This window comes from Carettochelys insculpta, chromosome 3 (genome assembly GCF_033958435.1).
Source record: "Carettochelys insculpta isolate YL-2023 chromosome 3, ASM3395843v1, whole genome shotgun sequence".
Classification (NCBI taxonomy): Eukaryota; Metazoa; Chordata; order Testudines; family Carettochelyidae; genus Carettochelys; species Carettochelys insculpta.
Genome location: NC_134139.1, coordinates 13,789,392 through 13,804,606, shown reverse-complemented (window position 1 = coordinate 13,804,606; position 15,215 = coordinate 13,789,392). Strand labels below are relative to the sequence as shown.

Sequence of the window (15,215 nt, the reverse complement as noted above, 5' to 3'; positions counted from 1 at the left end):
ATCAAGCCAGGAACTTGCTGGCTGCCCTTGACACTTGACTCAGGGCCTCTGTGCATTCTGATTGGCCCAGCTTCGGGGGGGAGGTGGGTGTGTTCCCTTGGTGAGAGCAATGGCAGAGGCTGCACGGGAGAAAGGAGAGGGATGGCGAGGCAGCAAATGCCACAGGGGTGTGTGTGTGTGTGTGTGTGTGTGTGTGTGTGTGAGAGAGAGAGAGAGAGGATAGTGCTGTGCCCCCCTTACAAAATGTCACGCCCCCCCGGGGGGGCATGTCCCCCACTTTGTGCACCCTGATATAGGGTACATCAGTACAGTCATACACTATTAAGTAGCACTGCAAGCATGGTTTTGTTTGTTCATCTCGGTGGAATAAAAATAAAGAGACCACTCACTACAAAATTGACCACCCGTGGCTTAGCAAATTGTCTGGTTCAGCACTGGTCAGTTCCTGAAGGTGCCATAAGAGAAGGATTCAACCTGTACTCATTTGACAGAGTTGTACGAGAAGGTGCATTTAAATCACTCAAGTAGGACAGGCCACTATAAATGAGATCTAGAACAACCCAGATTGAAGATTCCCTACTCAAATCCCTAGACCACACACACACATCCACACATACTAATAAATCTGCATAGTACTGTTTAGTAATTATAACACACCTTTTTGCTGAATTTCAATGCATAAAGATAAATGAGCTAATTATGAAACTCTTCAGTAAATGTTGGGTGCATGAGCCCATGTTTCTTTAGGGAGACACAGGCACTAGAGTCTCAGGCTACATCTACACGTGAAGCCAACATCGAAATAGCTTATTTCGATGTAGCAACATCGAAATAGGCTATTTCGATGAGTAACGTCTACACGTCCTCCAGGGCTGGCAACGTCGACGTTCAACTTCGACGTTGCGCGGCACCACATCGAAATAGGCGCTGCGAGGGAACGTCTACACGCCAAAGTAGCACACATCGAAATAAGGGTGCCAGGCACAGCTGCAGACAGGGTCACAGGGCGGACTCAACAGCAAGCCGCTCCCTTAAAGGGCCCCTCCCAGACACAGTTGCACTAAACAACACAACCGACAACTGGTTGCAGACCCTGTGCCTGCAGCATGGATCCCCAGCTGCCGCAGCAGCAGCCAGAAGCCCTGGGCTAAGGGCTGCTGCCCACGGTGACCATAGAGCCCCGCAGGGGCTGGAGAGAGAGCATCTCTCAACCCCTCAGTTGATGGCCGCCATGGTGGACCCCGCTCTTTCGAAGTTGCGGGATGCGCAACGACTACATGGTCCCTACTTCGACGTTGAACGTCGAAGTAGGGCGCTATTCCTATCCCCTCATGGGGTTAGCAACTTTGACGTCTCGCCGCCTAACGTCGAAGTTAACTTCGAAATAGCGCCCGGCGCGTGTAGCCGTGACGGGCGCTATTTCGAAGTTAGTGCCGCTACATCGAAATAGCGTGCACGTGTAGACACGGCTTCAGTGTTATGGGAAGACAGTGTGACCATAGACAAATAAGTTATGGGTCAGAGTCACTGGTGTCCTCTCACCGCTTTGTGCAGCTTCAGTAATGCAATGCAGCTGGAAAGCCAGTTCAACTTGCTTTGTAAGATGGACTCTTGGGGTGTGTCTACACAGCAAAATTATTTAGGAATAATGGCTACTATACAACAGAATGCAAACTTTGCGAGCATCTACACAGCGAAACGGATATTGTAAAATAATTTCGAATAGTGGATGGCTTATTTTGAATTCTGTACACATCATTCTCTTCCGAATAGCACCTCTTCCGAAACAGATATTCTGGAATATGGGCTGTATAGACAAGGAATAGCACCTACTTCAAAATAAGCTATTCTGGAACAGCTCATTCTGAAATAACGCTCTTGTGTAGACATAGCATAGAGAGCTTCTAGTGGCTGCAATCTGAAATAAGCTCTGTTGGGTGTGGATGTGCTATTTTGAAATAAGTTTTGCTTATTCTGGGGCTTCCTGTAGTGTAGACGCATTATTCTGGAACAGTTTACTCTGGAATAACTCCGGAACAACTCTGTAGTATAGACATACCTTCGGGTGGGCCAAACCAGCCAAAGTGGTTGTGGTTATACCATATAGGCTACGTCTACATGTGCACGCTACATCGAAACAGCTTATTTCAATGTAGCGACATCGAAATAGTCTATTTCAATGAATAACGTCTACACGTCCTCCAGGGCTGGCAACGTCGACGTTCAACTTCGACGTTGCGCAGCACCACATTGAAATAGGCACTGCGAGGGAACGTCTACACACCAAAGTAGCACACATCAAAATAAGGGTGCCAGGAACAGCTGCAGACAGGGTCACAGGGCAGACTCAACAGCAAGCCGCTCCCTTAAAGGGCCCCTCCCAGACACACTTGCACTAAACAACACAAGATCCACACAGCCGACAACTGGTTGCAGACCCTGTGCATGCAGCATGGATTCCCAGCTGCCGCAGCAGCAGCCAGAAGCCCTGGGCTAAGGGCTGCTGCACACGGTGACCACAGAGCTCCGCAGGGGCTGGAGAGAGAGCGTCTCTCAACCCCTCAGCTGATGGCTGCCATGGCGGACCCCACTATTTCGATGTTGCGGAACACGGATCGTCTACACGTGCCCTACTTCGACATTCAACTTCAAAGTAGGGCGCTATTCCCATCCCCTCATGGGGTTAGCGACTTCGACGTCTTGCCGCCTAACGTCGATTTCAACTTTGAAATAGCTCCCAACACGTGTAGCCGTGACGGGCACTATTTCGAAGTCGGCGCTGCTACTTCGAAGTAGCGTGCACGTGTGGACGCGGCCATAATGTATAAAAGGTGTGTGGGTATGTATGTAAATGCGTATTTTATACAGAGATACCTACATGTTACAAAGGGTTTTTGGACAGAACTTTCTTAAAATTGGGTTTTCATAAACCCGACAAAGCACCACTGGGGACATGGAGGCACCTGGACAAATGTTCACAACTTTGTAATTGGTTTTAATAAAATTATGGTTCCTTGAACACACTGACTCTCTCTGGCACATAAAATCCCTTGTGCTTTCTGTCCATCCTGCTACCTGTGAGCAGCTGAGGGACATTACACAGGAAATGGAATGTCTCCAATGGAATTGTTGCTGGAGCTTCCTAATGTAGATTGCAGATGTGCACTTATAAAACAATGCACAGACTTCCTTTGGGAGAAACAAGCCATTGTATTTACACACCGCTACCCCAGGGGAGGCTACCAGGAGGTTCCACTGGGCTTGCACAGAAAGAAGCAATACAGGTTGTCACAAAATAAATCTCTTGGTCGGAGATAAACAAAAATATACTGGACAGTTTTCTTTTGCATTCATTTCAATGGCGGAATCAAAATGTTTTCTCCAAAGGAATAGTCACTGCAATTCTTCCCCAATCCAGAACTGAAACAGATATCATACGCTTGAAACCGTCAGTGTCCGTTTATGGGCTGTACAGATCCAGGCGGAACAGTGGCAATAAACAAAATGCTTTTAGCAGTTTAGAGACAGTTAGTTACGCTTGGAAAGTCCCATCACTGGCTGCATGTCAACGGAATTTTTTTTTAAAAGCCAAAGCTAAAAGAAAGCAAACGAGAATTTCCAAAGGGCTCATTTCACTATTGTATCTTTCTTTGCTATTTTTTAATTGTAATAAAACTTATTACAATGAATTCTGGGTGTTTCACGCAGATGCAATCCACAGTCTTTATGGGAATCTAATTCAAAAGATTACTCTGACTGCTAAGTTATTTTTAAGGCAATATTAAAAGTCTTTGAATTGTCAGTTACCCCTGCTGTGTTTTTAATGTGTCTGTCATCAGTCAGTCTTATTATAGGGCACTTTACAACAAGGAGGATTGCACATTTCAAAGTAAGTGTCACTTATTTCCTCTTAAAAGTTGTGCTAAACTACAAAAAGTCCACTTATACCAATTATTAAATAATTCTATTATTCTTTCTGATAAGCCTAAGGAAAATGGATTTAGTCACCCACCATTCTGCCATTTTCCCAAACACACCACTGTAATGCAGACTGCAAGGTGTTAAACCCACCTAAAACACAGAGATTATTAATGAAGAGTGTACTGTGTATTACCACAGAGATTTCACTTCTCCAGCTCCAAAGTTTAACTATTTCTAAGATGCCCTTCATTGCAGAATTTAGCGCTAAGATGATGGAAATTCACATTAATGTTTTAAAAAGTAAGTTTTTGTGTTATGAACTTTAACAAAGTGTCAGGTTCCCGTAGAAGAAGGGAACACTCCCTGCCAGCTGCTTCATGTCATTTACCATCAGCCTTTTCTGCTGTGCTCCGAAGGCTGTCTGCATTGCAATGGGGAGCTGCAGAGGAGGGCAATGGGACACAACGGCACAGCACCCTTTATGGTACACAGGAGTAGGAAACTTTGACTTAACATTCAAAGATGGGGGGAAGCTAACGTTCACATGACAATTGTGACATCCCAGTCCAAGTTCAGCACCCCCTCCAAGCTGGACAGTATGTAATGGATTGTAGCAGGGTTTGGAAGAGAGGAAAAAATAGCAAATAAATAGGCAGTCCCATCCCCTTCACATGATTTCACTTTTGTTGCTAATGGGAAGGAAGGAAGTGATTCAATTTTACACTGAGTAACCCTGCCACACTGGCAGGTCTGCATGCGTTCCTGAGCTGGCATGTGTCAAATCAATGGACACCAACAAAAGGGCTTCTCTGTGTGGGAGAGGAAATCTGTGCTCCCAAAGGAAATATGGCACCAGTTTTAAAAAAACACCTCAGATTTTAGAGGGCCTCCAGTGAATTAATGTATTCAAGTGAAATGGTGCATTTGGCTGACGCTCTGTCACCCAGCTAAAAAGCAGCCACAATACACGGACGGCAACGGTGGCTCTGGTTACTCCCTTAAACAATCCCTTCTCTTACCAATATCAGAGAACTCTACAAAGGCAGCTTGAAATGATGCAGGGGTTGAAAAATGGGCCAGACTTAACCAGGGCTCGCAGATCAGACCAAAGCCAGTAAGGGGGTCTCTTCCCTGTGTTACTGGCAAAGGGCTTACAGCCATCACAACAGCAGTGAGCGGTGTTACTTTAGATATGTGATAACACTTGCATAGATCTAACGAGAACTGACTGTTTTGGGGCTCTAGTTGCTTTTCATGTAATAGATCCAATACCTTTATATTCAATAATGACTTTGTAGTTCAAGTAGGGCAGGGCTAGTTTGCTCAACATTGGGATTAAACTCCACGTAACACCACCTCCCCAGTAGTAACAACAACAAAAAGCAGGGAAGAGCACAGAATTATGGCACGATATAGCAATTGCTTTCTTGACCAGGCAAAGCCTTTAGAAAAGGACTCAAAGGATATAATTTTAAACTGTTTTTAGAGAGCAAGGTTGCCACCCCTCCTGGTTTCGCCAGCAGTCTCCTGGAACATGGCTCTCTGTCCTGGAGGCTACTGAAGCAAATCTGAGAGATTTTAAACTGCTAAATGTCCAGTGACTCAGGACTAAGGCAGGCTCCCTGCCTGCCCTGGTCCCACACTGCTCCCAGAAGCAGCCAGGAAGGTGTGTCTTTGCACTGCCCTCCTGCCCTGACCGCTGATTTTGCAGCTATCATTGGCTGGGAACTATAGCCAATGGGAGGTGCAGGGGCAGTGCCTGCAGGGAGGGGCAAAGCTGCCTGCCTCCTTGCTGCCCAGGATCCGGACATGGGAGCAGGGCAGGGCAGGGCCAGAGCTGGGAAGACCTGCCTTCTCCGAACAGCGCTGCCAACTATGTATACTGCTCACCCGGAGCCCAAATCCCTCACTCCCTCCAGCATCCCATCTCCCTGCCCCGGCCCTGCACCTCCCCTCTTCCCCGTCCCACTGACTTCCAAACTCCCTCCCTGAGCCCACACCCTCCCTCCTGCACCTCAACAACCCTGCACCAACCCAGACCCTGCACCCACCCGCTTGCTCCATCCCACTGACAATGAATGAGTTTGGTGGAAAGTGAATGAAAGAGGGAGGGGGAATGCAGTCAGTGGGGTGAGGCCTCGGAGAAGAGGCAGAGAAGCAGCCTGGCTTCAGGGGAGGGGAGGTTACGAGTGTTTGGGTTTGTGTGATTAGACAGAGGGTAACTTGACCCAGACTGTCAGGACAGATGCGTCTACAATCTAGAGGGGAATGGGCTCCAGTTTTGAAATGTATTTTTTATTGGTCTGTGTGTACGTCCCAGAAAACACTGGGCAGCAGGACCAAGATTTTCAGAAAGACAACCCCAAAGCTGGGTTCCTAAATCTATATTTAGGCACCTACAGAAAATAGCGAGAAATTCTGGCCACATTTAGGTGCTTCAATTGAATTAGACACTAAATGAACACAGGGGCCTAGAGTCAGACTCCAGTTTTGGAAAATCTTGGTCCTGCTGCCCATTGCTTTCTGGAAGAGAAGGCTAAGGTTCTGCAGACCACGTTCTCACTGTCACCCTTGGTGCACGATGCCATGTGTTGTTTGGTTTTCAGACAAAGTTGCTCATACTGACAATTATTACTAATTGGTTAGGGAAAGTCAAGAAAATGTTACTTCTCATATATCCATTCTCTGGGCTTCCATATTCAATAACTTACCTGCCAGGGAACGTATCTCCCCTCCCCCACATACTTGCAGTTTGTTCTGTTATTTGTTTTTATGTATACTATATTCATACATATTTATTTATATACCTATAGACACACTACAGGTGGCACCTCCCTGGTCCGGCATCCTTGGAACCTGAGTAGTCCTAGACCAGGCTTTTGCCAGACCGGGGAGGTCAATGTCCCCTACTGACTTCTCGCTCCCCAGCTCCTCCCACCAGCTGCGAGCTGGTTCCCAGCCTGCAGCTACTTCCTGGTCGCAGGGCTGCTGGCTCCTCAGATGTGGCCACCAACTCGCTGGTCCCCTGTCCCCAGACTGCTGGCTTCTGCCAGACTGCTGGGTCCCTGGCCACGGCGGCAGCGCTTCAGATGATGCTAAGCTGCTGGCTCCCCTATGGTGGCTCCCTGTCTCCTGCCAGGTTGCTGGCTCCCTTCCTTCCTACTCCTGCTGGGCTGCCAGCTCCCCAGCCACTGTGGGTCCCCCTTTCCTGGCTTGACTCCCAGTTAGCCCTGATCCTGGTCACCGGACCAGAGAGTACCAGATTTCTGAGGTGCTACCCGTATTTCGCTCAGTCTTCAGCTTCAGGCCTTTGCACAGCTTCCCAGGCTACCTTCTCTAGAACTTTATAACAGAAAGGCTTCTAGTGGCAGAAAGCATGTACATAACATGCCATCAATATAGACACTTTCACTGTCTAGGCCCTTCAAGTTCTGGGATGTTGCTAGATCCAAATCTCTACAAATTTGGAACATCACAACTTGTCCATGATGTAATGGAGCAGCAGCTTTGATACATTTTGTTGTTTCCCAATCATTTCTGTGACTAACTACAGTACATCTTTATTTTTAGGCTTGGATGCCTAATAGACAGACATAAACACTGGTAATTTTGTGGGTGGATGGGTATAAAGTGCCAGGAATTTATTTAATAAGAGAATGAGTTATATTAATGAAATATGGTTTTATAAGCACATGTTCTAGGCAGAGGAATATTTCACTAACTTATTTTTGTTACACAGGGCTTCTTATTAATGTAAATTTTAATTTGAGACACCAAGTTACATTGAAATTACTATTTTTTTCTTCACAAGCCTCTGTCTTTAAGATGCAAGTAATGTGTAGCAGGTTGTTCTAAAACCAAAAAGATTTTTTTGTATTTGCAGGAAGAGGGCCTTTCTACTCAAGATGGCTACTGCTGAGATTCATTCTTTCCTTTGCTCTGTAGGTGAGAATCTAATCTGCTGTCACTCCTCCGTAATCTATGAAATCAGTCTGGATTTTCACTACTTGTAACAAACCAGAATCTGACCAGAGTTTCTGAGATACTAGTTTAGTCACATTGACAGTGGTTGGCCACAGAATAAAAGTGCTAAAATGTTGCTCAAGACCGAAGACTGGAAAATAACTACAGGACAAGAACATGAGGAAAGACATCTGCAGTGTCATAAGAAGTCAATGAGTAGACCTCTAGCTGTGTAGAGGCAGAGAGGAGCTCTGGGAGATTTGGGATATGTACATCAGGTAGGCAAAATTATCTGGTATGAGGGAAAGATAGGTGGGGGCTCAGCTGGAAGAGGTGGAGCTAGACCCCTTCACCCAGCCCTCAGCACCACTCATCCTTCACAGAGGAAGGTCACGACTTGGTGGGGTTAAGCCATTTTGCTTAGCAAGTAAAATATCAGTCTTAATGAAGTGCATACCTGAATGTTAGGGTTTTGCCCATTGATGTCTGCCTTTGAGAGGTCAGGAAAGTTTGGGAGATCCAAGAGGAAGGATCTGGGTCCGTCTCTTTGTAACGATGTGTGTCCATTTTCCTGCCTGAATCGCTGTTTAGGGAATGGCCTGTGTGCTGCCTGGTGGTCAGGAGACTGTCTTCTGTCCTTGGGGTTCAAGGTGAAGCTGGTTTTGGGAACAGAAGGGCCGTCTGCACCCAGTGAGTCCTACGGAGAAAGGAATAGAATCAAACAACACCATTAACAACAACAGGACCAGTAAAACCCAGAAAATCCACCATATGTTCCAATTTAAACCAGAAAGTGGCCACACCCCATTCTGCAGAGGGGGGTGAAAAAGTCCCAGTGTCTATGCCAATCTAGTGTTGGGGAAAATTCCTTCCCAACCACAAATATGGTGATCAAGTAAGGCCCTGTACATGTGGGCAATACCCAGCAGCCTGACACTTTAGGAAGGAAGGGCACTGAGCACTGGCCATTTTAATCTTCCATGCTCTTCCTCTTTGGCCTTGAGCATCTTCCCTTCTGAGCAGTGCTCCCTGGAAGCTGTGCCATTGTGCAGCCACTCAGGAGACATTCGAATGCCACTCAGCTGATGAGCAGAGTACCCAGTGCTAACGTGTTGTGTTTCCATTGGTGGTGCACATTTGCACACGCCGTGGTGCACATTTGCACACGCCTTGGTGCACCCAGGGCTGTCCCAAGCGGGGGGTGGACAGCAGCAGCAAAGTGCCGTGTGGTGAGTGTATGGGGGGTGGGGGGTAAGCCAAGGGTAGGCAATCCTCTGCAGCTGCCACCGCCTGCCCACACCACCTGCAACCTGCCCCAGGCAATCCTTCTCCTCCTATCCACTGGATGGGTTGGGCAGCTGCTGCAGGACCCCCAAAAGCGCAGGGCCTGGGCCGGCTGCCCCACCTTGTCCTATGGATGGGATGGCTCTGGGTACACATCAAAATTTATTCCACACATGAACGGGAAAAGTTCACACATGTATGGAAAAGATTAGAGAGAACATTGCTTCTAAAGCTATGTCTCTACTAGCCAAATAAGTCCATTTCAGATATGCAATTCTAGCTATGGTATTTGCATAGCTAGAATCGATGTATTGGAATTGACTTATTTCCCTAGTGAAGACCTAGCCTCTATAGTCACACATCGACCTCCCTTACTCCACAGGATAGCGTGGTGTGCAGGGGTTGACTGCTGACCCCAGAGAGATCGATTTTAATGCATCAACGCTACGTGTGCAAAATTGAACTCCAGAAGATCGACCTTGACCAGGTCAACCTTCCACTTGGTATACACAAGTCCTGAAGGATCACATATTTTTAACTGAATTTCACCCAGGTTTGGGTGAGCGGTTAATGCTTTTCCTGAGTGCATTTAGCAGTGTATCTTACAAAAGGCTGTCTTGCCACCGCCTTTGATCTAACCAAATTGATACATTTATTATCAAAACCCTCTCTACCTCAAACCTGTCCTGGAGTAAGTTCTATCTTAGGGACCCAAGGAAAAAATAGCAATCAAATTTCGTCTTCTTACCTAGTTTTATAACAGGGCAGTGGACAGATGCAACACTGATTATGCTTTTGACTCAGAATTTTTAGGACTGAGATTTAAGCATGATTGTTGGAGGATCTTTAATTTCCAGCTCAGAGACAGAAAGCCTGGCTGGGGTAAATGTGAGAATTTTCTTTGAAACTAGCACAATTCAAATGAAATGGCCACATGTGTTTTTTGGCAGTGTTGCTAGTGAACACAAGCTTCACGTACTCTCCTTGGCTCAAATGCAGCGTACCTGTTTTTAAGATCTCAGCTAATCGCTTCTGTGCATTTTCATTTAAATATTTTTTTGAGTCCTGTGGCACCTTAAAGACTAACACATTTATTGAGACATCAGCTTTCGTGGGGTGGAACCCACTTCTGCTATCTCCATATATGATTTTCCTGTAGTGAGATGGAAATATACTCTTAACAGTTCCTAGAGGATAACAGCCAAAAAGTCAGTGACTGGTCTTTACATGAGCACCAATTTAAATGAACACCAATCTCCTCCTAAATCAGGGCCCCATGGGTGTGCATGTGGATGCAATTTCATAAGAGTGGGCATAGCATGATTGGCTGCTGGCTGTCAAGCTCATTCAGCTCATTAAAAATGTTAAAATATGTTCCTGTTTTTATGTCTGTGTAGTCACATTTCTAGACTGATTCATCAAGGTTTTATATTCTACAGACTTATTTTCCTCTACATGCTGAAAGGGCTTTTTTCATATGAACGTAACCGAAATTTCTGTCCGTTTGGATTACGTTAGACAGAGGGGGGGAGTGAGGGCTGCTAATTGCAGGGACAACAAGTGGAGCCCGACATAAAAAGTTTGCTCACCCTGGCTCTGAGGTAATGAGGTGTTCTCACATAATGCATACTGTCAACCGTGGTGCTAATTATTGAAGGTGTGCACATAGGATACGGCATATATAGGGCTGGTACGTAATTTTCATAGACAGATGCTAAAGTCTAGCCCTCGCCAGCTAATGTACATGTTTCTGACAGACATACTGTTTTAAACGCTTTAGATTTCTGCAGGATAAGTAACTTATGCTACTCTCTGGAGTGCTCTGATGATTAAACAGATTCTCAGCCATGTATGACAAAAGACAGGCTGCTGCTATTAAATAAATTCAGAGAGAAACCAATGAAGAAATGTGCAAAATTTACAGCTTTGGGGCAGGATATCTGATGCTAACTATGACTTCATTACAAATTAAATACCCATTTTAGATTTAATTCTTTCCTGTTATAAAGGATTTGTCTTATGATTTCAGAAGCAGCTTAAGTTTCCACATTAATACAACTTGTATATTTATATTTGGTCAGAAGAACTAGATAGCTGGGAGCATTAGTAATAGATATGCACGGCCATCTCTATTACTGGTTTATATTCAGGAAGGCTCTGTATTGGCCTGTAGGTCTTGTAACAAAGGTGGGAAGTGACTTAGTTATATTTCCACTTGATCTGAATTGGGATCACAAAAATTAATACCTAGGGCTCTACGAAATTCACAGCCGCACAAAACGTATCACAGACTGTGAAATCCGGTATCCTGTGAAACTGGGCCTTTTGTGTGCTTTCACCCTGTACTATTGCTGAGTTCACAGGGGAGACTACCGGCTCTCATACTGGGGGCCCTGATCCAAAAGGGAACTGCAGGGGGATCACAAACTTATTTTAGGAGGGTCATGGTATTGTCACCCTTTCTTCTGCATTGCTTTCAGAGTTGAGGAACTGCAGAGTGGTGGTTTTAATGTTCACCAGGTGCCCAGCTCTGAAGGCAGAGCCCTGCCAGCAGCAATGCAGAAGTAAAGGTGGCAATAGCACACCCATGTCATCCTGGCCTCTGTACTGCTGTTTTCAGCACCAGGCACGCAGAAAGTGGGAACAGCTGATTAAGGTCCCAGCTCTCTAGGAATAGGGGCAGCAATGCCATACCAGGCCACCCTTACTTCTGTGCTGTTGCTAGCAGAAGTGCTGCCTTCAGAGCAGGACTCTCAGCCAGCTGCCACCACTCTCCAGCTGCACAGCTGTTAAGGCCACACCACCGCCAACAGCTGTGCAGAGGTAAGGATAGAAGTGGTGCAAATATCCCCGCCCCCCCCCCCGCCTGAAATAACCTCCCAATGCTAACTGGGGATTCAAAATCCCAGTTAATTAGTTAACTGGTTAAACGTTAGGGTGAGGCTTACCGGTTACACCCTTAAGACAACTCCTTTTTGGGTCATGACACCTACATTTACAGCACTGTGAAATTTCAGATTTAAAGATCTGAAACTACAACATTTACCATTTACAAATTCTGTGATCCTGAAATTGAGCAAAATGGAACATGAATTTGGTAGGGCCCTATTAAATACCCCTTTACATGGCAGTACTCAGTGGCTACTGTTAAGCTTACTGCCATCCAGTAGTTCAGTGCCTGAGGGAAGATAAAAGGGTGTTTTTCATTCAGTCCAGAGCAGATGTCCCTATTATGTCCCTAGATGTCCCTATTATGAATGCAGCATCAGAGTTATTGCTAAGACCAAAGGCTAAAAGAAACTGGGGACTAGATTCTCTCAGCAGCAGAGAGACTATGCAGGTGACATGAACGAAGGCTTAGCCAACACTGCAGTATTTCCTGTTACTGCAGAATTCCGCCCTTGATAGTTAAGTTGGGTGGTAGCCTGCTAGTTCTTCCATTTCCTCATTGTTTTTAGAGAATAACAAGAAGTCTTGTGGCAGCTTATAGACTAACAGATATTTTGGAGCATAACATGGGGGCTTGACAGAGCATCATGCATCTGATGAAGCGACTCTTTGCTGAAGAAAGCTTATGCTCCAAAATATCTGTTAGTCTATAAGGTGCCACAAGACTTCTTGCTGTTCTCGAAGCTACAGACTACCACGGCTACCTCTCTGATATTCATTGTTTTTGACATTCAAATAGCTACAGCTGACAAGAGTTCTGGTTTCCAGCTGTGACTGTTGAGAAACTACACCACTTACTACTTGACAATTAGCTGGTTACAGTAGTTCCTGCCTCTGTGACCTCCAGATTGGTTTACTGCCAGCTGGGAGTGAATGTACTGAGTTTTTAAAAAAGGCTCCTCCTGGTCCACAACTCAGTATCCTGCCTCACAAGCAACACTGGCTGATGAAAGCACCCCACTCTGGTCAGTACACTTCACACATGGTCTGTTCTGAGTTTGTATCCTCATCTTTTAAGGTCCTCTGCAGCATTGCACCAAGCTACCGAAAGGGACCTCAAGGTATGTCTACACTGAGAGTACTATGATGGCATAGTTGCAACTATTCTGCCATAGGGCAGACACTTATTCCAGTGACAGAAGTTCTCTTCTGCTGTAGTAAATCTACCTCTCAAGAGATGGTAGCTATGTCTATGGAAGAAGTCTTCCAGCACTCTAGTGCTGTGTGCACTAGGTCCAAGTTTGGCCTAAGTACTGTACATCAATATCCCTGACCAACACAGCCAAGGCTATCTAAGTTTTAGCAGTAGAGCATGCCTCAACCTGTCACAACATCTCCACGTCTGAGGAATGATTAACCTGTCAACTGCAAGGGTCATCTTCATTGTATCAGGTCATGGAGCCGTCTCAGTACATACCTAACTCCCTTATGCTAGTCAGGATGACCTAGCCCACACCATATCATTTACTTTGTCTCCCTGCAGCAGCACAAAAATAGAAGATAGAACACATCTCTGCCTCTTATTATTTCAGAAACAACCTCCTAAGCAGTGTTTTCTGTAAGCAGTTCAGGAGCATCACAATAATGAAGGTTATATAAGTTCCTTATATAGTGATGAGAAGGAATCTCAAATGGAGTTGGAAAATTATCAAGTGATACTGATATTAGTGTCTATCTTTAGCACTTTTCACCAGGCCCCTCAGTAAGCTGCCATTTACTATGTACATGGTTTGACTGGGACCTCTTGACCACACTGCAATATAAATGAATAACAACGACAATAGAGTTGTTGTACCCAACAGACATTTCTTGGTTATCACTCTTTCAGGACTGCCTGGAGAGGAATGATGTGAGCATTGGTTTCCAATGGAAAGACTTTTCTTCTAGTCTATAGTGATGCAGCTGTGCTACTGCAGTGCTTCTACTGTAAACTACTCGCAGCTTAATGTCAGGTATTCAGACTCAACACTCTTCATTGCAGAGGGTGTTCACAATTTGTATTCGATGATTTCTTTATGGAAAAGTATAGCTGCCTGCCTTGCTTTGGAAGCAGGGGCCTTTGATGACTGAAAGCTCCACCCAGTCTCTCTGCAGTTATCAATCAGGCAGATGGGTTTCTTGTAGAAATGACGAATCTCTTCTAAATTTCTAAGATGCGCCGATATTTTACTTCATTTAATGGGATTGGTCACACCTTTTACATTTCAACAAATAATGTGAAAGGTTTGCACTTGAATGCTGCATGCTAAAATAATTCTCTCCATCCCATATGGATTCAGATATTTGTAACTATTCAGAATGGGAAAACAACTAAGATCAGTTGGATACTAGGAAAAACTACTTCAGCAGGCGGGTGGTGAAGCACTGGAATGCGTTGCCTAGAGAGGTGGTGGATTCTCCATCCCTAGAGGTTTTTAAATCCCAGCTTGCCAAAGCCCTGGCTGGGATGATTTAGTTGGGGTTGATCCTGCTCGAAGCAGGGGGCTGGACTCGATGACCTCCTGAAGTCCCTTCCAGCCCTAGGATTCTGAGATTTCTAAGCTTGATGAAGCATGTATAATACACCCTGATCAAAGCATATTGCTAATGGCCATATGACAGGGAATTCAAGATGCTGTTTAGAGAGGGAGACTGCCACAGGAAGGCAAGTAGTGCCCCTGCTCCCCCCATCACAGAGAAAGGTGGGATAACGGCTCAGTGCCATGTGTCAGACTCTCAGGAGCAGCTGCTCATTTAGGTTCACGGTGAGGAAAAGAAAGAGCAAAAGCAGAAGGTTATTAAAGTAATTAGTGGCCAAGTGGAGAGCAGGGTGTCCCGTCTCATTCACTACCAAAGATGAGCGGAATGGAACAAGAGATGCAGGCAGGGCTGTCTTGAGGGGTGGCCCAAGGCCTGGAAGCAGGGGCCTTTGATATGGAAATCTCCACTCACCACACAGATGGCGGGAGCTGGAGTGGCCTGGCAGTCTGCTCTGTCCCGCTGTGCTGCCCTCCCAGCCTGCTGTGTCTTGCTTCTCTGCAGGCGGTGGGAACTGAAGTGCCCTGGGGCAGGGTACTCTGCTTCCTGTCACCTACAGAGAAACAAGGTGCAACGGGCCA

The 15,215-nt window shown here is 45.9% G+C and overlaps 1 protein-coding gene across 1 annotated transcript in view; it reads right to left on the bottom strand.

The window, feature by feature from the left end:
• ISM1 (isthmin 1) overlaps positions 1-15,215 on the bottom strand; it is a 64,655-nt gene that overhangs the window by 13,911 nt on the left and 35,529 nt on the right. Inside the window, exon 2 of the mRNA XM_074989362.1 lies at positions 8,342-8,581. Within this exon, the coding sequence (XP_074845463.1) occupies positions 8,342-8,581 (240 nt within the window). The remainder of the gene's footprint in view (positions 1-8,341; positions 8,582-15,215) is intronic.